This window comes from Chanodichthys erythropterus, chromosome 11 (assembly GCF_024489055.1).
Source record: "Chanodichthys erythropterus isolate Z2021 chromosome 11, ASM2448905v1, whole genome shotgun sequence".
Taxonomy (NCBI): Eukaryota; Metazoa; Chordata; class Actinopteri; order Cypriniformes; family Xenocyprididae; genus Chanodichthys; species Chanodichthys erythropterus.
Window position 1 is genome coordinate 26,861,311 of NC_090231.1, and position 25,147 is coordinate 26,886,457.

General features: G+C 37.8%; 1 protein-coding gene across 6 annotated transcripts in view; it reads right to left on the reverse strand.

The window, feature by feature from the left end:
• Positions 1-25,147, reverse strand: part of sorcs2 (sortilin-related VPS10 domain containing receptor 2) — a 217,239-nt gene that overhangs the window by 13,803 nt on the left and 178,289 nt on the right. For all 6 annotated transcript variants that reach the window (XM_067402170.1, XM_067402171.1, XM_067402169.1 and 3 more), the window contains 10 exons: positions 21,792-21,956; positions 20,853-20,926; positions 17,313-17,377; positions 16,009-16,127; positions 14,138-14,227; positions 6,994-7,173; positions 6,428-6,574; positions 3,588-3,690; positions 1,982-2,058; positions 1,467-1,558 (listed from right to left, as the gene is read on the reverse strand). In XM_067402170.1, the coding sequence (XP_067258271.1) occupies positions 1,467-1,558; positions 1,982-2,058; positions 3,588-3,690; positions 6,428-6,574; positions 6,994-7,173; positions 14,138-14,227; positions 16,009-16,127; positions 17,313-17,377; positions 20,853-20,926; positions 21,792-21,956 (1,112 nt within the window). The remainder of the gene's footprint in view (positions 1-1,466; positions 1,559-1,981; positions 2,059-3,587; positions 3,691-6,427; positions 6,575-6,993; positions 7,174-14,137; positions 14,228-16,008; positions 16,128-17,312; positions 17,378-20,852; positions 20,927-21,791; positions 21,957-25,147) is intronic.

Below are 25,147 nucleotides of genomic sequence, written 5' to 3' on the forward strand. Positions count from 1 at the left end.
ACGGCTGAAGGCTGTTGTTAGGCATGACGTGAAGTGGAGTGCCTGCAACCCCTTCAGCCGTGACTTATTCACGATACAGCACAGCCTCTCGTACCTTATTGCTTTTATAAAATGGTTACCACACAATACAAATATTAAAGCCAGAAATATGTATCAGTGCAACTTTTATGAAATAAACTTTCAATAAAAGCCTTCCTTCTGCCAGAAAAAGTGGTCCCTGACCGTGAACAGCAACAGAAGTTACATTTTCACGCCATTAGATGGTGGCAAAGACTGTCTTTATGAGTGTGTCAGTCAGTAGCGAAGACTTTTATGTTGAAAAGACTGAATTGTTGTGAACACGGAACAAGACACAACCGACAAATGCTTTGACTAGCACTGCTGGTCACGGGAAAACCCCTTAAATGTTAAAAGGACAAGATGATACATTGGACATTTAAACAGATTTTTTATTATGAACATAGGACTGACCTGAAGGAAAATGCTAATGCTAATCTGAATGCAGGTAATAAACTCGTTCACTCAATCTTTTTCTCACAATACTCTTCTACATAATACAGTAAGCTTCAATGAACAATATCAATTGATAACAAACAGTTTACGTTGCTAAGAGTGGTTGCTAAGTGTGTTGTGTAGTGATACACAGAACTGTTGGGTGGTCATAGCCGTGTTTTATCGTGAATAAAACACAGCTATTGACCAATCAGAATCAAGGACAGGAACTAACCATTTTATAATATATCATATATCATATGAACTATTGTCAAATATGAAAATGATCAGTTTCATAAAATCTTTTAAAATTTACTATAAGTGTGAAACATCATTCATTTCTTTCCTATAGAAACATTGTGAACATCCTGTTATCTAAAAATATCATTCAGTTGCCATTGATTCTCACAGTGTGGATGTGAGAGTTTGTAGGCTACAAGCCAGCATAAGCACTACAAGCATTCAGTCTTATCCTGACAGAAGCAGTTGTTTGTACAGCCAAGACTCAACGCCGATGAAAGGCTTCAAGGCGTATGTGAGAGATGGTAATGATTTTCTCTTTGATCTTTATATGGTTCCTTTTTACTCACATTTGTGAAGGAAGGTGAACTTGATATCTAGTATGTGAATCACTTCATATTATATGGACAAAGGGTTGGCTTTTACCAACCCTTTGCAGAAGAAGAGATTTAGGCTGCTCGAGAACTCATGGTGGTCTGAAGAGCCCTCCAAAGCCAAATGAGCCTCTTAAAGCATTCACTCAAAGGATTACCAGCACAGTCAGGTCAGCAAAAGCCAGGGAAGGAAAGTCTTGAATGCTGAAGTCTGACTCTGTTCACAGTGTTCAGTGTTTACTACTACACTTCTCTTTTTAGAAGTTCTTCTGTCAGTCTTTGTTGGTGTTTTGTTTATGTTTACAAATTATTACAATATAATTTGTCCAGACAATACATTACAGAAACAAATGATCTTACTTGAGTATTTTTAAAGGGATTGAAGTGTCCTTAATGGCCACAATGACACCGCCATGATCCAGATAGAGAATATGATGCTCTTCTTCAAAAACCTAGAGTGAGCAAATGAAATAAAAACACTTAAAGGCATTTTAAGTTCATCATCATAAATATCATAATCAAGATTCAATGTCATTAGAGAAAAATACAGTTGATCAAATGAGAGGCAATCCCGAAAATCACTGAAAGGACATTAAGACAGATTAAGAGAGATGAGTCTGCCACATAATGAGCAGTGAAATGGCAGCAAATGAGAGGGTGTCAAATAAAATTGGGCAGAATGGGAACAAGAGGAACAGAGATCTGAATTCAAAGGGCAAACCGAACCAAGTCTCTTGGAAAAAGGTGGGTGTTGCAAAACTAAAGATTCGTGACAAGTCACAGAAGAATCTATGATGAAGCATTTTTTCTGACACCAGTAGTCATTGTAAAACAACTTTGCAGATCATTCGTCTCTTCTCGGTGTTCGTTCTTACCTGTCTCCAGGTCTTGCCACAGTCTGAGGTGATGTACATCTCCTCTTTATATTCAACCAACTGAGACCCAAGGTTACCTGAAGAGAAGATACACACAGAATATCTTCACATGAATACAGAGAGAGAGAAAGACACTTTAATTTTCTTCTTTTTAACTTGGAGCAAAGCAGCAATTTTCTCACTTTGTATGATTTTAAGAGAGAGGGAGGAGTAAACGTGAGCGAGCTATTTAGTGAAACTGCGAGAAACCTGGAGGCTGTTGGGGATCAAAGGCTGAGAACTAGTTAGATCTGAACATTTTACTGAGAGACTGGCACAATGATAGCAAGAGAAAGCTGGATTTTGATGGAGACTTGGTGCTCAATATCTGCTCTATATGTACCCATACTCACAGTGTTCACAGTGTTTACTACTCTTCTTCTGTCAGTCTCTGTCAGTGTTTAGCCCAAAGTATACTTTACTTTTTACGTGTACGCGAGGGTCAGTGTACAGCGCAGGACACGTATTTCATCATCAGAAGAGTACGTACTGAGCACGTACTGTATGCGCACTGGCATGTTTTGTAACTTTGTATGTGCAGGTCGCACATGAGCATTTCATTTTTTCGCAATAATTACTTTATCCACAAGGTGGCAACTGTGCCCTGGGGTTGTCGATTCACAAGGTAGTCGAAGAAAAACAAACAGACCAGAACGCATGCAAGCTATACAGTGACAATGGAGGCCTACATAGACGAGAGACTGTGCAAAGATTTGTACAACTCTAGCATGAAAGAATACAAAGATATTGCTCAAAACGACACATGCATCGAACGCCTGTGAACGAGTAAAATGAAGTATACTTTGCAAGGCAGTGCATTCGACAAAAAACGAAGTATACCCAGGGCTTTTTGTTTACGTTTACAAATGATTACAATATAATTACAATATAAATGATTACAATACAACAAATTGCAGCACATGTTGATAACTAGCTGCAATGTGTTGATAACTCTTAAAACCAGAGGCCGAAGGGCTCTCTAACTACTCATGTTTGTTAGTAAGTGAAATAAGTCAAGAATGAAGAAGGCAGTGTGACACTGTCTGTGTTTTTGTGTGTGTGTACATGTCTGTAACCCTGAGGGAATGGACAGACTTTATGACCTTGTGAACTGGCAACAGCTCTAGCCTTGGATTCAAGAACATTAATGTATTGTCTTCAATTCCCCATGAACCTCGTGGCAATAAAGAGGAAATATTTCATATATCTGTGCCTGCCTCCTTTTGTGCCTCAGTATGGACTCAATGGCTTTGCACAGCACTCAGAAATGAGGGGGATGGGGAAGACTCAAAAGCAAGGTTCACTTTTTTTCTTTATATGGTACATCACATTCAATTTTCCTTCTAAAAATACTTCTCAGCATTCCTTTCCTGTTTTTGTGAAGAAATAGTCTGCTTTCTACACACTATCATAATTTCTCTAAGCATGCTGCAGTGTAGATTTGGATCTGGACTATAATTATTTCTTATAATTGAAAAGTTGAGCAGTACAGAGTTTCATTTGATTTGAGTTTTTGGGCTCCTCAACACTACGGTGACAATAGGTTATAGTTGCCATGGAGACTGACCTGCACCCATTATGAGGCCTGGGGCAGAATCTTTAGTGTGGACGGTTCCAGATACGTACGGGCTGTCAGCCCATCGCAAGTGGAGATGGAGGTGACAGTCAGGCTAGACAGAGAAGCAGAGGCAAAGAAAAATATATTACTCTCTTTTGGTATCTATATGTATAGGCAATCATGCCAATGTGATTAAACAACAGATGAATCACCAATCAGTGTTTTACATAATGTCTGCAGTTAGTAGAGAATCTGGACTCACTGACAAACACACAAAACCACTTTGCTTTAACACACACAAATGACAGTCAAAGTTCTACAGTAAGGAGCCCATAATTTATAACCACTTCACAAGTCACACTATATAACATACGGAATAAAGGATGGATCAAAGCAAGAATATAAAGCATATTTCAAGTGTCAAAAACCTCAAAAAGGGTTGTAATAAAAAAAGAAGAAGAAGAAATGGGTAAAAATGGGAGATGAGCAATAAAAATGAGAGAGAATTGTAGAGAGATTGTGCAGGAGAGGAGAACAATAGGAAAAATGACATGTCAAACGGAGGGCTGAGAGATGGGACAGATGTGAGAAGGTTGGCTAGACAGACAGGAAAGGAGAGAGAAGTCGATATATGTCCTTTCAACTCTGCTAGCTTCTGATATGTATCTTGTCTTGTCTTGTCTCATGTTTGCCAGAAACCATATCTGTCTATTAATTGATGGCCATCTACCAGTCACACTGTTTAAAATGGACATTTATAATGATACATATCTCTGGCTGTGTGTGTGTGTGTGAGTGTGTAAAGAGTAAGCCCTGTGGATATGTGTGTGTAGATTGATGATTCAGATCTTTTGCTCTGCCCACCAACCCACAACCGCAAACAGTGGGAGATGAGTCAGATCCAGGGGTCAATGACTTCATGTCTGTGTCTGAGACAGTTGCGGTACAATCATCTTGAAGAGGAAAAAAGCAGAATGTGGGCTGGATATGTATCTGTAGCTGTATACTGAAATAAAGTCATGATTTTGTTGGTGACTGAATGAATATGCAATGAATTGATGGGAAAATTACATCTGCACAATTATATTTAAATCAAATGTGGTGTTTGCATTTTAGTTTTTAGTTCATAGGCATATTATTTATACTAGTATTCAATAGGAACAGTAAGATTTTTTAATGTTTTTGAAAAAAGTCTCTTATCGTCATTTGCTCACCAATGTTGCATTTATTTGAAGAGTTATACTGTGAAATAGTATTATAAAACTATTATAGGTAACCCTATTATATATTTTAAAATGTAATTTATTCCTGTGACAGCAAAGCTGAATTTTCAGCATCATTACTCCAGTCTTCAGTGTCACATGATCCTTCAGAAATCATTCTAACGTGCTGATTTGCTGAAACATTCTTTCATATTTTCAAAGTTGAAAACAGTTGTGCTGCTTAATATTTTGGCAGAAACCATGGATTCTTTGATAAATAGAAAGTTTAAAGGAACCACATTTATTTTAAATAGATATATAATTTCTGTAAAAGTCTTTTGTCACTTTTGAACATTTAAAGGTGCCCTAGAACCAGTTTTAACAAAATGTAATATAAGTCTAAGGTGTCCCCCTGAACGTGTCTGTGAAGTTTCAGCTCAAAATACCCCATAGATTTTTTAAATTAATTTAACTGCCTATTTTGAGCCATAATTATGTATGCACCGATTCAGTGCGCGGCCCCTTTACATCTCATGCTCCCCCGCCCCCGAACTCTCGACTGCCTTAACCAGCATAAACAAAGTTCACACAGCTAATATAACCCTCAAAATGAATCTTTACAAAGTGTTCGTCATTCATGCTGCATGCATGCATCGATTCCAGTGAGTATAGTATTTATTTGGATGTTTACATTTGATTCTGAATGAGTTTGAGGCTGTGCTCCTTGGCTAAAGCTAACATTACACACTGCTGGAGAGATTTATAAAGAAAGTTGTGTTTATAAATTATACAGACTGCAAGTGTTTAAAAATGAAAATAGCGACGGCTCTTGTCTCCGTGAATACAGTAAGAAACGATGGTAACTTTAACCACATTCAACAGTACATTAGCAACATGCTAACGAAACATTTAGAAAGACAATTTACAAATATCACTAAAAATATCATGGATCATGTCAGTTATTATCGCTCCATCTGCCATTTTTCGCTGTTGTCCTTGTTTGCTTACCTAGTCTGATGATTCGGCTGTGCTGCTCCAGACGTTGATACTGGCTGCCCTTGTCTAATGCCTTAAACATGAGCTGGCATATGCAAATATTGGGGGCGTACATATTAATGATCCCGACTGTTACATAAGTCGGTGTTATGTTGAGATTCGCCTGTTCTTCTGAGGTCTTTTGAACAAATGATATTTACATAACAAGGAGGAAACAATGGTGTTTGAGACTCACTGTATGTCATTTCCATGTACTGAACTCTTGTTATTCATCTATGCCGAGGTAAATTCAATTTTTCATTCGATGGCACCTTTAATGCATCCTTGTTGAATAAAATAATTAATTTCTTAATTTCAAAAGACTGCTGACCCCAAACTTTTGAATTGTAGTATATTTATAATATCATATGTCAATAATATTTTTGAGAAATCCATTTGACAAAAACTGAAAGGTAAAAGAGGCTTATAAACAAAACGAAACACTGATTATTCTGCTTAACTTTCATTGTATTGAGAAACTCAGTCCTACACAAATAAAATGGATGCAAAGGCTAGAAAGTTAATGTAGCACTGGTAGATAAACAGAATTGCAAAAGACTATTTGAAATGTTGGAATGGAAGCTGGAATGAGGAATGAGCAGATATATTTACCTGCTTGCAACTGACAGGTTTGCCATTCATATCAGTTGTAGGAGGAGCCAGTGGTTCCCAGTCCCTGCCTTTGTTGTAGGTGATGAGAGTCATCACTTTTCCATCTACTTTTTGATTGGCTAAGAATACGCCCTTGATGCCACGAACCTGAAAAATACACACACACACATACACAAAAGATGCGGTATTCCTCAGTATCTCTCAGTTCCTGTAAAGAAGCTGTAAAATGTTATTAAGTCACAACTCTCTAAGAAACTGTGTTAGATCAAGCTTGTTTTAGTAGCACAGGGACATCAGCTTCCTAGAATCACTTATTTATTAAAGCATGCTACTGGCTATGAATAATGAGTGAGTGAATATGTCTGAAGGCTTACTAGACATCACCTCCACTTTTATGTGTGTGTTTTTGTAGAGTGTTATAGGTAAAGGTCTCTATCCATTTGAATGCACACAGTCATGTAAGCTTTAATACAGCTGAGCTCTTTTAAGTTCATTACGCATAAAGTGTGATGTGAAGCCCACACTGCCTTGTATTACACAGGGACTGTGTGGGGTGAAATGTTGACCTCCAGGATGTCGATGAGGACATTCTCTTCAGGCTGCTTGGTGCTGCGGACGTTCTCCAGCACAATGGAGTAATAGACTCCCTGCGGATCTGACTGGTAGAGGTTGTACGTGTCCGTCTGATACCACTCTTGAAGAGCCAGGAATACCTGATTCTCGTCTGTACTCACAATTCGCACATTCTGCACAAAAAGAGAGAAAAGCAGAAAGATACCACACAAGGAGATTAGAACATGCAAGGACAAAAATGAAATAAGTTCAATGCAAATCACAGATTCAGTTTTCTCAGCAGGTACAAATAATTAACAATGTAATTCTTTGCAGAGTGTCTTTGTGTGAAGAGAGACAAAAAGCTTGATGCTTCACTTGAGCTTACATAAAACAACAACAATACAGTGCTGCATATAATTACATGGTGATTATACTTCGTTGCTTTGAAATTAAAAGTTTATTTTGAGCTGCTGTGAAAAACTAAGTTTGAACATAAACTGTACGGGGACAGATTTAGATGAAATTAAACCATGAACAATTAATAAATCCGTCGTATAATTAGCTCCTCTGGTTTGCCTTAAAATACAGAATCAACACTAAGCTCCTGAGTTTTGGTAACTTAGCAGTATGCATCCGGGTGCTGTGGCAATGACTGGGTCAGGTCGGGCGAGTTTGCCACCATGTTGTTCTTGCTGATAAAGTGAAAGTGGGTCGCATTAATTTAGGCACAAAGATGAAGGGTACAAGCTCATGCCCCCAGCTGAATTCATTCATAAGAACTTAAGTGAAGAGCTAGCAAAGTCCCTTAAGCGCTGAGTAGCTTTAATGTGCTTCAGAGACCAAATTTTAAGGCTATTTCTCACTTATGTCCCACTAACAGCAGTTTAGTGGCACTGAATCCCTTCTGTGAGAGGTCAGTTACACAACACCTGTTTACTGGGAGAATTGTAGGGACAAGAATAAGAACAATAAGGATAAAGTAACAAACTTGAAGAGCAACGATTACTACTTGTGTGTGCGCATGTCCATTTGGACTAAGTAACATTATTGTACATGCAGCTTCTACATAAGAAATCATGATAGGTACAAAAACTGCAACTTTATGAGTAATAAGTCCACTCTACATATACAGTATAAAAAGTGTATGTCTTATATCTGCTGCATTCGAGTCATTCTGGAAATTTCACCTTTGGAAATTAGGCTTGCCAGACAATTTTTTTCTCATATTTCTCTGCCTTATTCACTTCCCTTTTCTAGTGCTAATACAACATAATGATGAACATTAGTTTTATAATTCTTTTGGTGCCACAGAGCATGACAGGAAATGTGATTTGGTCTGTCTTGTCATAACCCAGCTAAATGAGTTGTTTTCTGGCACGCTTTATCACTATTTATATCAACACTAAAACAAAATGCATACAAACAAAATGGTACCACAATTACAACTTATTATGAAGTTCTTATTATTATAAACCCAAGTCAGAAAATCTTGGCTTTAAATCCAACAACCACAACAAAAAAACTTCAACTTCCAACACACCATTATGGAATCTTCTAATGTTGATTCGTCCCTATGTTCTCCTTCTTCCTAAAATATCTTCCTATATCCACACACAAACACTTCTGAAAAGTACCAATTTTCCCAGAAGACTTTGACTATTCTGATGAAATGAAAGCAAATATTTAATTTCAGAGAAGCTCTTATATAGAGGGGAATGTAAATGTGTACATGGCTTTCCAGATATTATTTCAAATTGAATTTATCCTTTTACTGATCCTAGCTGTCATGAGGTTCATGATGACATCTGGAAACAGTCAATCACAAATTGTAATACCCAAGAGATTTAATTTTTTTTATCAGATTTGTAGATGGTACTGAACACGCCTCTTGTCTAGAACTGCAATGTAAGTCTTGTCTGTTGTTTTGGGGTCAAATATGAACAGCTCATCATCTTTTTAGTTAGTTGTGAATTAAAATTTTAACAATGAGGTCATCTTTCAACCAAGGCTTACACAAGACAATGAAGTCATTGCTGTGAAACACAGCTGCTGAAAGTTCCCCTGGGGAGAGTGGAAGTTTTAAATGTGGATTATTAGATCATCTAAATCAGCACACAAACAGCAACAAGAACAACAAAGTAATAGGATAAAACTAACACTATAAAGCACTTTTAGTTAAAGATCTTATATTTTAAAACACTGCATGGATGGATCTGTCCTGTCTTTGTCTATCATGCTGTGTGGCAGGACACTCAGGACCCCAGTACTGATAACAGTATTATCAGAACTTAAGACAGCACTATCCATCTGTCTCTGACAGCAGGCACAGGACCCCTATCAGCCATGACACAGCTGCAGGACATTTCTGTCTCTGCCTACAGCCACAGTCCCTGAGTGTATTATTGGCAGGCTGACTGAGTGTCTATGTATAAGAAAAAAAAAAAAGATGGTATGGGTTACAGTACAATAGTCAGATGGATGGAAAAACATGCTATCCTTTTAAAGGTCTATTTATATTATATTATATATATATATATATATATATATATATATATATATATATATATATATATATATATATATATATATATATATATATATAATTTCTCTGTGTCTGGTGGATTCATTGTGTTTCAATAGTGGTGCATTTGAATTCTGGTCATGCTGCCACATTCTTGAAGCGGAGAAACAGGTCTTAATTGGCCAAAATCAATAGTATTGTTTGTTTCTATTCACTGCTTCAGAAAGTAAAAGAATACTGGGTCCTTTTTAAGTGATTTTGTGTGGTTAGGGGGATTGCAATTCGACTGCAATACCAACATTTGCCTAGGCTAAAACATTTGAAGCAGGCCTGCAACATTACAGAAGCACCATAAAGTTAAATTCTCCGGAATATTGTAGTTTTTCAAGTTCAATTAAAGGGATAGTTCATCCAAAAATCAAAATTCTGTCATCATTTACTCACCCTCAAGTTGTTCAAAACCTGCATGAGTTTCATTCTAAGATATTTTCAAGAATGTTGGAAATCAAACAGTTTATGGTAGCCATTGATTTCCGTAGTGGAAAAAAAAATACTATGGAAGTCGATGGCTACCATCAACATTCTTTAAAATATCTTCTTTTGTGTTCAGCAAAAGTGTTCAGTTCTTAATTGGAGATCAAGAAGATTGAAATACGCCTCCTGAAATTTGTTCATTTTACTTTTACATAGGCTGAGATTAATGAATGTCATACTAAAACATAGAGTACTATGCGTTTTCATCCAGGGATAGTTTATCCAAAAATAAAACTCCTACCTTCATTTTATATATATATATATATATATATATATATATATATACACACACATACATGTTAAATAAATAAATAAATAATTAGAATATCATCAAAAAGTTTGTTTTCACTAATTCAAATTCAAAATTTATTTCACTAATTCCATTCAAAAAGTGAAACTTGTATATTATATTCATTCATTACACACAGACTGGTATATTTCAAATGTTTATTTCTTTTAATTTTGATGATTATAACTGACAACTAAGGAAAATCCCAAATTCAGTATCTCAGAAAATTAGAATATTACTTAAGACCAAGAAATCTTAGCCAACTGAAAAGTATGAATATGAAAAGCATGAGCGTGTACAGCACTCAATACTTAGTTGGTGCTCCTTTTGCCTGAATTACTGCAGCAATGCGGCGTGGCATGGAGTCGATCAGTCTGTGGCACTGCTCAGGTGTTATGAGAGCCCAGGTTGCTCTGATAGTGGCCTTCTGCTCTTCTGCATTGTTGGGTCTTCCATATCGCATCTTCCTCTTCACAATACCCCATAGATTTTCTATGGTTAAGGTCAGGCGAGTTTGCTGGCCAATTAAGAACAGAGATACCATGGTCCTTAAAGCAGGTACTGGTAGCTTTGGCACTGTGTGCAGGTGCCAAGTCCTGTTGGAAAATGAAATCTGCATCTCCGTAAAGTTGGTCAGCAGCAGGAAGCTTGAAGTGCTCTAAAACTTCCTGGTATACAGCTGCGTTGACCTTGGACCTCAGAAAACACAGTGGACCAACACCAGCAGATGACATGGCACCCCAAACCATCACTGACTGTGGAAACTTTACACTGGACCTCAAGCAACGTGGATTGTGTGCCTCTCCTCTCTTCCTCCAGACTCTGGGACCCTGATTTCTAAAGGAAATGCAAAATTTACTTTCATCAGAGAACATAACTTTGGACCACTCAGCAGCAGTCCAGTTCTTTTTATTATTTAGCCCAGGCGAGACGCTTCTGACGCCGTCTGTTGTTCAAGAGTGGCTTGACACAAGGAATGCGACAGCTGAAACCCATGTCTTGCATACGTCTGTGCGTAGTGGTTCTTGAAGCACTGACTCCAGCTGCAGTTCACTCTTTGTGAATCTCCCCCACATTTTTGAATGGGTTTTGTTTCACAATCCTCTCCAGGTTGCGGTTATCCCTATTGCTTGTACACTTTTTTCTACCACATCTTTTCCTTCCCTTCGCCTCTCTATTCATGTGCTTGGACACAGAGCTTTGTGAACAGCCAGCCTCTTTTGCAATGACCTTTTGTGTCCTGCCCTCCTTGTGCAAGGTGTCAATGGTCATCTTTTGGACAACTGTCAAGTCAGCAGTCTTCCCCATGATTGTGTAGCTTACAGAACTAGACTGAGAGACCATTTAAAGGCCTTTGCAGGTGTTTTGAGTTAATTAGCTGATTAGAGTGTGGCATCAGGTGTCTTCTATAATGAACCTTTTCACAATATTCTAATTTTCTGAGATACTGAATTTGGGATTTTCCTTAGTTGTCAGTTATAATCATCAAAATTAAAATAAATAAATAAATAAACATTTGAAATATATCAGTCTGTGTGTAATAAATGAATATAAAATACAAGTTTCTCTTTTTGAATGGAATTAGTGAAATAAATCAACTTTCTGATGATATTCTAATTACATGACCAGCACCTCTATATCTATATCCCCTAAAAAACAAACAAACGACAAATTCTTTTGTGTTCTACAGAAGAAAGTCCTACAATTTTAGAACAACTTAAGGGTACAAGAATATAACAACATAAGAATTTTTCCTTCAACTTTTCCCACAATCTTTTTATAAAAAAACAGCATAATGACTATTCATTCCCCTAATCTTCAAATCTTAATTCAGATTTAGCAGGCTTTACTTTCTTGCAAATTAAAAAAATAAAATCATTGAGACGAGCCTTAAAAGTAGAAAGACAAAGAATGAGAGAAGGAAAAGAGAGGAAGAGTAGAAAGTTTAGTGGTGCTTAGCCATTTAGTGCCCTAGGTGTGTTACAACAAACAAATCGTCCAGCTGGAGCCTAGGACCATCATTAATCCATAACGTAAAGAAAGGGACTTCAGACGAGATCTGCGACTGCATACTGGAATTGGGTTTTGCATTTTTCAAAAGGTTTTCAATTATTCACTGTGGAAAATATGGGCACAACACCAGCCAACCCCATTTCTCTCTCACACACTCCTGCTCTCCTCTGGGTTCTTGAACCGGGTGTCTAAAATTTGACCTATCTGCTCAGTCAAGCGACATGCAACTAAAAGAGCAGAGAAAAGAGGGTCTAGAGAGGGGGAAAAACATCAATATTGCTTTAACCCCCAAAATGACACCATGTAAGGGAAAAGATAAATACATCCATTCAAAATTTTCACGAAAGCCTTCGCATATGCACTTAAAGGCACTGAGCAAATAAATCTATAGCGTGTTCAACATTTACAGTAATTAAAATTAAAGCTTTTATCTTTTGCCATTAAGGTGAATGCCTGGTAATCTGGAACATCTTTCTTAGTAATACTCTTTCTCTTACACTTTTCTCTCTCTCTATCTCTCTCTTTCACTCTGTCACAGTGAATCAGTGGTTGGCATAGTTACAAATGCCATTGACAGCAGCTGCCCTACAGCCTCTCTCCTTTCCCTGCCTTTCTTTCTGTCTCTGAGGTGAAATATACATGAAGCAGGCCCCCCTGGCCTCCACTCAAATCAATGTTATTCAATTACAGTCAGCCAGCATTTTACTGAAGCACTCCCTTGGGTTAGAGCCACAGACAGCCTGGTCAGTCATCAGCTGTAACCCTTAGCCAGCTGTCTTCTTTCGCCAGCATATTACTGCCATACATCACAGCTCCTCAGTAGGTTAAACCCACATCTGGGTTGTAATGGTGTAGTCTTTCACTGCTAGACACCAACTGCGCTCTTCAGTTCATACATATTGTCGCAATACCTCATAGTCACTCTATGGCTTTAAAGTGTAATCCTCAACAGCTGCAGTTGATAAAAGAACAATAACCACCTTCAAACAGTAATTCACATTTAATACATATTTCATGACAAAAGCATCAGTAACTTCATGCACAAAACTATACACGCACATGATACTGCTGCACTATATGAAAATTCAAGAAGCATTTAAATAAATCTTGGGATATTTGACATTATATAAAAGTTTCACGGTTTGTTTCTGTCTGTTTGTCTGTGATTGCTAGTTCTAAATATGCTGTCAGTCTGTGCATTAGTAGTGGATTATTTTTGCAGGTTACATCAGTACAACAGTAGGTGGTGACAAGTGACCATTTTTATGATTGAGTCATTGACTCAAACATTTAACTGAATTATTTAAACTCTGATTCATTCAGCAATGAATCAATTGACTGCTTTTATGAGTCAGCCATTTAATCATTTACTCAACCAATTAGAAGATTTAATAACTAAACACCCCTGTTGTGTGTTATTTGCAGATGCAGCTGTGTCTAAAATATTACTCAAAAGGTAGGCTACTTAATATTAACTTCTTGTTTATTGAACTGCTGTATAAAAGCAATATCACACTTGCAATCATGCTGTTGGTGTTAAATCAGAAAAATGATGATGCATTAGCTTTAATGAGAATAAACAGTAAAAAATGCCTCATCACTTTGCATTACATCTGCACAGTATGATCAGCACAAAAAGTGTTTTATAGAATATAATTCTGAAGTCAAAATTTATTTATTTTTTTTTCTCGTCTTAAGTATATGACAAATATTTTTGTAAAAAATACAACCCAAAACTACACAAGGGATTTCAGAGTAAATATTGTTCATTTAACAGGCACATTTTTGAGGACTGTACCTTTGGAAGGGCGTATTTAGGGAATCTCATTTGAACAAATTCATTCCTCCGGTATGAGACATAATACTTGGTGCGATTTCCTGTAGTTACCTAAAAAAGAAAAGAAAGACAGTGTGTTTATTTTGTTTACCAGTGCAGTTTTTATTTCACTATCCCAATGGTGGAGTCATGTCCTCACCATCAGCAATTTTGAGACAAACCACTCAGTCTGAATTCACACTGTCGATTTTACCTGGCTGGTATTATCCCAATTGATTCAGTGTCTACTAGCACTAATCTGTTGGTTTCTTGTACAAACTCTCTATAGTTCACATGAACTGTGTCTAGTCTGCATCAGCGTGCCTCTGACCGAACACAAACATTTCACACATTGTAGTCCTGTTTCTGAAGGGCATTATCTGAATTCCTTTTCAACAGCTGCAATCCCTTCAAAAAGCAACTGAACAGGTGAAAGGGGGTGGGGGAGTGGGAGAAATTAATACAAAACAAGAGTAAATGTCCTTGAGTTACTGTCTAATTATTAAAGATCAGAAAAAGTAATTAAATATAGAAGAAAAAAAGAACAAAGGAGATAAAAAGAGGAAAAAAACAGAAAAGAAGAAAAAGCAATACTGCATGTCAAAATGAAGTATGTGAGAACAAAATTATTGCCAATCTTGTGGACATTTCATATTAGCTTGTCATATACAGGATTAACAATAATTTTGATATGTGTGTCCTGACAAACAATGTCTAGACAAATCTGATTAATCAATTCTTAAATCACATCTAAACTTAATAGAGTGTATCGTTCACTTCAGCACTCTAATGAGAAATTTTCCTCAAAAGCAAAATGAAAGCTTAAAAAACTCCCAGCAATTGAAATGCTACAGCTGTAGCTGCATTTGCTTTAGAGATGTCTTTACATGTGAAAATAGACTGCTATGCTGTTGAGAAAAAAAGGCCAGCTTTGCACTTCTGAAAACATTCACTGAGCCGTGAATTGCCCATGAGGTCTAGCACTTATCAGCTCTCTCAATATCAGCCAAAGGGACAAGGGAGTCCCATATATACAGCTATGGAAAAAATTAAGAGACCACTCCAAGTTCAGAAATCAATGTTAAGTGGTCTCTTAATTTTTTCCATAGCTGTATATATATATATATATATATATATATATATATATATATATATATATGTGTGTGTGTGTGTGTGTGTGTGTGTGTGTGTGTGCATGTGTGTCAGATGTTTTATTTTGATTGGTCAGTCATGACATACTGCAGTCAGTTATTTTTTATTAACATTAAAAATAACGTCTCGGTTACAAAGGTAACCCTCGTTCCCTGAACGGAGACGTATTCGGATTCCTATTTGTCGGTCTGTCCGACGTACGTCGAATGTGACCAACTGAATGGGAACTAAAATCCATATCCATTAATTTATATGGCAAGCAGTTGTGTAATAAGTGGCGAAATGTGCATTCAGAAGGTCATTTTAACAAAATAAATGTATTTTAGTGTAATATAAAACCTTGACCAGGGTTTGTTTCTGCCTAAAAGTACATTATCCCTTACATGTTTATAATGTTACAAAAATGTATTACAAATAAAGGATTTTCATTTGAATTTTGAGTTTGTTTATTTATTAAAGAATCCACAATAAATAATTTAACAAAGACATTTAGCATCGCAAATTTTTGCAACACTGATAATAAGAAATGCTACTTGAGCATATCAGCATATTAGAATGGTTTCTGAAGGATCATGTGACACTGAAGACGAGAGTAATGGCTGCTTTAATACAACTTTGCCATCACAGGAATCAATTACATTTTAGAATATATTCATATAGAAAACATATCTTAAATAGCATCATCACTAACATCATTTTACCTTTACAAATATGTATTCATCTTGCACTGAGAGAGAATTGTGGTCAATCTTCCCCAAGAACTGTGCCGTCACCATTTTATCAGAGCAGTTTTGGATGAGACATGTCACATAAAGGTATCCTGGTGAAAGACAGAAGCACACACACACACACACCCACACACACACACAAAGGGTTAGAGGAAAGTGAAGGTAAAAATATGACTCTCAAAAGTTTGAAAGGACTTTCATTTCTATGTCTGATCATGTGGCTTTTGGATTTCATTCCAGAGGTAAATGGAGCAAAAGATATCTGCAAAAAGTGCTTTTAACAAAATTAGCTGAAGCCTCATGTTACAGATTGCTTTGCTCCAGAATGGCAGGAAATTAATTATAAGGAAAACAGTGCCGAGGAGCCCTGTTGACGTGGACTTTCTGTTTAGCATCTCGCACAATAGCTGGCTCAGCAAGCTCTACAAAATACACACACACACACACACACGTGTATCACTTCTCTGAACATGCATTAAAAATGACAACCAATTGAGAATACATGCTCCAAAAATCATGGCCAAAGGTTTAAAAAGGTCAAATTGGGGAACTTAAATGCTATTCTCATAATGTCGTTTCCTCTCATTCTCAGTGTTTTTATTTTTTGTTCTTATTTTAGGCAAACAACTGGGCAGACTACTTGACGAGGACGAATGGTTAATCAAAGCAGTACAGCAGAGAAATTCATTAAAAAGCAATTAGAATAGCTGAACGCTTTTCTTCTGTCACACAAGGTCAGATGTGTTTACACACACACCACACACACACACAAACACTCAGACACACAGAAAACATGGAGCATCTTATGAGAGGTTGAAAGAGCCACTAAGCTAAAGCAAATACACTTGAGGTCTGCATCTGTCTTTGTGACACAAACCCAACCAATATAAATAAATGAAAGTTCATTTATCAGGAGAAGGGCTGGATGTATGTGTCCAGTGTGATCTTTTATACTGGTTAAACACAACTCTCACCTCACTTAGGGTTTGAGTGTATGTGTTTGTAGGTTGCAATGTGGCTGTCAGTGTTTAACCTTCACTGGCTAGAGTGTGATGAAGCTCTGTGCAACAGTTTGCATCTGTACGGCTGGTCTCTTTTAATACACATGAACACACAAGCCTCACAAAACAGCTCAGCAAGGAGGAATTCACTGAAAGAGATTTGTGTGAATGAGGAAAGCCTCAAAAGATCCCATCTGCCCTCTATCGTAGTGGTTTGTTACGGTATGTAGAATTGAATGAAAATGCACTGTTCTATAAACACATACGCTCCCTTACCACCGCTGATGTCTTGAATCTCCATATGAACCAAATCAGGATCCACATCCACCCCCATCACAGCCCTTAAACAAAACATACAGTTAGTAACACTCTGAGAGGATCAAACAAGACTTTCACACACAAAAAGACACCTTAAAGGGATAGTTTAGCCCAGAATTTTTAATTCTGTCATCATTTACTCACACTCGTGTTGTTCCAATGACTTAATTTAACACAAAAAGGGGAACTCTGAAAACTTTTTATCTCACACAAAGACCTCAAATATAGTGCATTGCATAACAATTTTTATGGTACTCCATTGTGCTGTTGTGCTTTTTAAAGCTCCCATTCATTGTAATACAAATGTAATACATTGTTTTGTATATGAAAGAGTGACCAGTGACAGCCTGGCAACAAATTTTCCATTTTGTGATCCATAGGAGAACAGTCATAAATCATAGTGTGTGAATGATGCAAGGGTGAATGCAATTTTTGGGTGAACTAACCCTCCTCACCCACCCACACACACCCACACACACACACACACACACACACACCCACGCACACACACACCCACACACACCCACACACCCACACACACACACACACACACACACACACACACACACACACACAAAGTTCTTGGTTAGAAGGAATGCAGACAGCTCACTGTCCTCAGTCCAGCTGTGTTAAAGACAATTGTTTGGAGGTTAACTTCCAAGTGTTTTAACAAGAACAAGCTTTTTAGGAGCGTGTATGTTAGGGTGCGTTCACACTTGTCATGTTTGGTTCGATTAAAACGAACCCTGGTGCGATTGCTCGGTTAGTGCGGTTCATTTGAACATATGTGAACGCTGCCATCCGAACTCTGGTGCGCACCAAACAAGCGCACCGAGACCGCTGAAAAGATGGGTCTCGGTCCGCTTCCAAACAAACTCTGGTGCGGTTCGAATGATATATGAACGCAACACAGACCAAAGACATGTAACCGAACCAAAAACAGGAAGATGAGATTCTAAAATGGACAGAATCCTCACGCATGTCGGTTTTTGTCGTCATAGACGCGAGTTTGCCCATCACAGGCATCAGACGTGCGTCTCCATGCAGCAGATGGTTTGTGTGTGACGGAGGGATTCTACCCCGTTTTGAATACTTTACACATTTTATAAACTCTTCACGAGTTTCCAGCTGGCCAAGCTTTTCAGCTTCCCGCATTTACCTCAGAAAACAGCATTGTTTTGGATGTTCGGTAAGTTCCGTCTCAAAATAGGCAATACGTCATAAAATCCGACCAATCACGTTGTGAATGTATCTCTGTGCCTTTAGGTTCGGTATCTTTTGGTTCGGTGATAAAATTGCCAATCTGAATGCTAATCGGACCAGGACTAAATGTTTTTTTTTTTCTTTGGTCCGGACCAAATGAACCAAACGAACCGAACTACAAGTGTGAACGCACCCTTAATTTATGATTTTGTTTTATCCTCTGAAAAAAAGAAAGAAAAGAAAGTCATATACACGTAGGATGGCTTGAGGGTGAGTAAATCATGGGCTAATTTTCATTTTTGGGTGAACTATCCCTTTAAGGTTTGGGTTTAGGTTAGGGTTCAGTATTTGTTTCAGCATTGTGTAGATAATCAGGACTGTGAAGGACATGAGTCACATGACCAGTGAAATATTTGTACATAAAGGGTTAATTTACACAAAAATTAAAACAATGTCATCATTTACTTACCCTCATGTCGTTACAAACCTGTAAGACTTTCATTCATCTTCGAAACACAAATAAAGATATTTTTAAATTAAATCTGAGAGATTTCTGTCTCTTTATTGATAGTCCGTACTTGCTTGCTGCACGAGAACAAACCTCATTGGTTCTTCCGGAAGCTCAAACGTGCTGCGTAACACACAAGAATAAACCTCATTGGTTCTCGCACATCAAGCAAACATGATTGAGCTTCTGTTTACCACAACTGATGTATTAAAGGTTTATATGTGAATAAAAGCCTAAATTCAATCTGTCATATAAAGCGATCGAGTCTCTTTAGAAATATCTTTATGAACTTTTTGAAGTGTCAAAGTGGTAGTTGCGTGGACTGTCAATGGAGGAACAGAAAGCTCTCAGATTTCATTAATAATATCTTCATTTGTGTTTTATGAACAAAAGTCTTATGGGTTTGGAATGATATTTTGGGTAAACCAACCCTTTCACTGGTTTGTGGGGGGGAAAGTCCCGCATGTTAATGTGGATATCCAAAAGTGCTTTTTCAGCATTACAGATGGAAATTAATGTTCTAAATCCATCTAATATTTCCAATGTGGTAAAGTTTACTACATACAAATATTTACAGCAGCATAATGTCTACATAATCTTGCTCCACATTGATTTATGGCAGATTACTTGACCATCATGTCTCAACATCACATGATGAGTCACAATGAGCTCAAGACTCTCCTTCTGACCACACGATACGGACCACCCTCTCAGACAGCATCCCTGTCCATTAAAGCCACACTGATTTATGCCCTCTCCTCTCCAGACCTCCCCTTCTGTTGTTTTATGAAGGAGGCAGCAGACGGGGAGGACAAGAGAGCCGCAACCCTCACTATGAACTGATTCTGTCGTGTCTTCTGAAGCAATTCTCTAAGATGTTTTAAAGAGGTTTGGAGACAGCAGAGAGGGAAGGGGTAGGACCCTTATCAAACACCCTGCTGCTGAGGAATAGAGTAAAAACAGCTTCAGATTTACAGTGTCATTGTAAAACCTCCAGCCAAATAAAACGTGCTGGATGGGGTTTATTATGGCAGATGCTGACAGGGAGCTGACTTTTTCGTCTTTTATCACTATCAACCACACACAAACTATACAGAGCCGTGTAAGTGAATCTGGTAAAGTGCACTGGGAGGATGACACACTAGCAGAAGAGAGGGAAAGATCAGGAAGGAGAGATCAAAAAAGAGAAAGAGAGGGTCAGACAGTTGGGGTGGAGAAATAAATCACTTCTGTCCAGGATTTCAATCCCAGCTGTGGTTGCAGTGAACCATAACCAAGGAGTGAAGGAATGGAAAATAAAAAAGGGTTTGAATTCCACTAAGAAGGTGGAAGAAGAGAAAGAGGGAATGGAGGGGAGAAAAGATTAAAGAGAAAGTCTTAGAGGGCAAGGTAAAGTGAAGTAAAGTAAAGTAAACCAGTCCTGACACCCAGAAAGACCTTTCTTTCTTTTATGAAATACACAAGTTATTTATAGCACAATGTCCAAGCTGCTCTTTTCCGTACAATGAAAGTAACAGTCATCAAGCCATGTTTTCAGTGAATAACAGCTTATATTTTAAACTGTTCCCTATATAGAGTCAGAAGTCATAAAGACCACGTTTACAATGTTTTTGTGGTGCTTTTGGAGCTTTACAGCCACTGACCCCCATTGTATGGAAGACATCAGTTCAGACATTCTGCTAAACATCTGATTTGAGGTTCCACAAAATAAAATGATACAGCTTTGAAACAAAACAAGGTTCTATTTAAGTAGTGTAGAGTGTCTTTTAGCAAAAAAAAAAAGTCACCAGAAAACTCTGTCTTTAGTAACACGCTCCTGCAGCAGAGTCCATTTGTGACCCAGATCCGTGGAGATATACAGCTGAAAAACAGAGAAAGACAAATAAATCACAAGGTATAACATTTATTTTTAGGCTGGATTAGATTAAAGCACACTTTGCAAATTCTCAGGATCATGATAATTAGATGAGCGATTCATTGTATACTGTACATAACGATCAGGTTGTGGGAAACTGTCCATATATAGCAATTAAAATCACAAACGTTGAGTGTGTTTAATTTGTTTTCAATTGATCATCTCTACAATGAGATTATATTGATCACCACTTGCATGTAAAATACACACCAAACTGCTCCATAACAACGCAAACAGACAAACACACACTCACAGCCAAAACAGCCAACCCGCCATGTGCTTTTTCATTGTCTTTTCCGTTTAATCCCAGAGATGATAAATGCAGCATGTTGCACACAGTGTCTAGGGGTTTTAGCAATTCATCAACTGCGCATAAACACACACACACACACAGTTCTTGCCTCGTTGCTCACCCAGCCGTTAACAATGTAAACATGCTCTTTAGCAAGAGACAACCATGGCCTGAAGGCCAAGCAGTGCTGCTCATAACTCTAATAATGAGGATGCCAATATGCTGGAGAGCAAAAAGCATTACCATAAACAAAGCTGGGTGAGAAATGTGTTGAGAACAGTTGGTCAAGTCAACCAGCCGAGACCTAAATCATTAATACTGAAACAGCCACAAAAACTAATTCAGGCAGTTAATCCTGACAAGAAAAGCTACAAACATGCAGCTGGAATTAAAACATATTATGGTCTTGTGAGTGACTGGTTTGAAGCTGCCAAAAAACACTGACTTCAATTGGTGTCATTATTAGTCATTTTCTTTATTGTGTTATAATCTGTGCTGGCCAACACTTTCATGACTGACCTTCGCCTCCTTGCTGTAAGCCAACAGTTTGTCTTCCTCAGATGGATGGAAGAGGAGTGTTTCCACGGTAAAGGAGACAGGCTGCCGTTGAAAGGATGCACCCTCATCTGTGCTGATGAAGAGCATCTGGTCACGTTCATTGATGCTGGAGCTTACTAAGATGACCTACAAAAAACACAATGTCTTTAGTGACTACATGTCAAGAAAACAGGAAACAGATTTGTCTGATTTTTTTAAAAAGTATGTGATATTATACTGACACAATGAATTTATCCAAAGTGTGGCCTTTAATCACTTCTTAAAGTGCATTAATGTGTTCCTTTATTTATTTTGCTCAACGCATATAGCATAAGACAAAACACATAGGCTACAAATAAAAGATAAACAGACACAATATAAGTCAGTCTCTTAGTCAGAAAAACTAGCCTAGCATTTGAAATGATTGCTCCTGAAATAACGCCCCTGAATGACCCAGAGTTGTGTGTATTCACAGAACTGCCTGAACTTTTTTATATGCTGTAGTTCCTTTAGCCACCTTTGAGTGGTGCTGTTGTTCAAACAACTGTGCAGTGAAGCGTCTCTAACAGGAGGCAAGTTCACTACCTGCTACCAGTACAGAAAAACAAGCTGGAATCCTCATGGGGACTGCCAAACAGAGAGACCCTCAAAGGGATCTCTGTGAAACAAGTTATCCATCCCAAAACAAAGCCTGCGGAAAAAAAGGAAAGAATCTCCTCTCTGTAAAACGTCCCTCTTAAAGCAATAACTCGTAGCATTTAGCACAGAGCCTCCTTTGTGGTCTGTGGATAAAAGCTATTAAACAACATCCTGCGCCTGTCCCAGAGGAGTACGACGAGCTGGCAGGGCTGGAAGAGGCTACAGCGGCCGGTACAATAACATGGGGCAGAACGTGGTGGTCAATAGCACTTTAAAAGCATAAGCACTAGTCTGCAGTGATGTCTGACTGACATTTTGCAATGAGGTATTAGTCAAAGTCTGTAGATCATACGATATAATCTACTTAAATATCCTCTCTAACAATATTCAAGTTACATAGTGTCATTTAGAATAAAGCTCTGTATGTCCGTTTTTGATTGGACGAAAGACTCTGTGGACAACTTGGAGGATTTACCCGATAAAACAATCATCCTGCTTGTCTCAACATTGCTCTGAAAGTGCCATGTTCAGATGCTTTAGCTACGAAACCATGTGATTGTTTTGACCTAATTACTCATGCTAATGAACAGCAGTAATATTCATCACGTGACAAGCCCAGAACGAGTCGCTAATTCAAATATTCCTCTGAGTCTTTCTGTGCAGTGGAACTTTGTAAACAGAACAGCCAGCGAAAGGGACAAACATGTCTGTGTGTACGTGTGTGTAACTGCTTTTACTCAATGCAGCTCGACTAATTTTGCTTTCCACCCAATTTCATATGCAAATTGGTAGTTTTTATATCTAGTCTGTGCAGAGTGTGAAAATGAGAAGCATAGAGAGATGAAGAGGGGGAGAGAGAGGTCTGTTCTGTGCACCTGAGCTCAGCCACTGAAACAAAAGACAAACTTGAAGAAAACTGACTGCGGCAACAGCAATTTTTCAATACTCAACCACACAAAGCCAAGGGGAGAATTGTGGAGTGCTGTTTGAATGCTGAAAGCTTCTCCTGAAACACTTGCTCAGCTTTGCATTCCAGCTTAGCTCTACCTGATGCACTTCTCAGAGAAAGAAAGTGAGATAGGATTTTCCCAGAAGAGATGGGGTCAAATGTCAGTGGCACAGATTAAAGGAAGACCACAATTCTGTCATCATTTAATCTAACTCTATTCATTTACAAATCTGCCTGATGCTCGAGTTCAACTTACTGACTGAATCAATTCTCAGTGTTTTTTTTTATATTTACATAATATTTACATAAAGGGATAGTTCACCCAAAATTGAAATTACATCATTTACTCCCCAGGTCATTGACTCTCTCTTTTCTATCACTTTAGACATGGTTGACCCTTTGCGCTTAAAGAAGATTAAGGAAAACAGTGCAATGCCGTGGTATAACGATCACACTCACACCCTCAAGAGAGCAGCCTGGAAAATGGAGTGCATCTGAAAGAAAACAAAATTAGAGGTATTTTGCATTGCGTGAACAACCCTAGGTATTTATTTGATACAGTGGCTTAATTAACAAGAAATAAAGCTTCAACAAGTTCGGATGTTTCCAAACAGCACAGCAATAATGACTTTATGAATTTCTTTCCTTGCAAGAGTGATCAGAAGAGAACTTCTTTTTAATATTATTAATATGTCCCAAAAACGTTCAAGCTGGCTGTTATTACGCCTCTCATAAAAAATAAAAAAAAAACACGACTTGATCCATGAGAATTAGTTAACTACAGACCGACCTTGAATCTCCCTTTTCTGTCAAATATACTAGAAAAGGCAGTATCCTCACAACTATGTTCCTTCTTAAAAAGAAATGGTATCTGCAATGATTTCCAGTCAGGACCATATCATACTACTGAGACTGCTCTTGGAGTTACAAATGACTTAATGCTGCATTTGATACTATCGACCACAACATTTTTTAAAATAAGACTCGAAAATTATGTTGGCATTAGAATTGCACTGGCATGGTTACATCATACTTATCTGATTGTTATCAATTTGTAGCAGTAAATGAAGAGGTATCATATCGATCACAAGTTCAGTGTGGAGTACTGCAAGGCTCAGTACAAGGACTGTTAAATTAAAACATGTTTTAATTATTGGAGCAAACACCTCTGCATGCAATAACCTAGAACACTCTCTAACACTTGATGGCTTCAAGTCTTCATTGTCAGTTAGGAACCTGGGTGTGTTATTTGATAGAAACCTTTAATTTGAAAGTCACATTTCTACTTGTAAAACTGCATTTTTCCACCTTAAAAATCATGTTGTAAAAATAATCTAAATTATGACATATGCTCTCAATGTCAGTTGCAAAAAAGTTAGTTCATGGATTCTTGACCTCAAGGCTAGTTTATTATAATGCTTTACTGAAATATTTTGAATAATACCAATCCACAGTCTGAATTCTGACTTGTGATGCAGACAGGAATTAAATCACACCAATTTGATTTGTTTGGCCAGAGGAGTCAACTGTTTCTGTCACCATTCTGTCACCTGATGGAGCCACTGTTGCCTCTAGCTTGCTTAGTTGAGGACAGTTAATATTCAACAATATTACTGATCTGACTGCACTGACACTATATGATGAGAACTGAACTGAGCTGGACGATGACATCACTGTTTTGTGCAGAACTACCATTTGCAAATTAAGCAAAGGGTGAGTAAATAATTTATTTTTGGTGAACTATACCTTT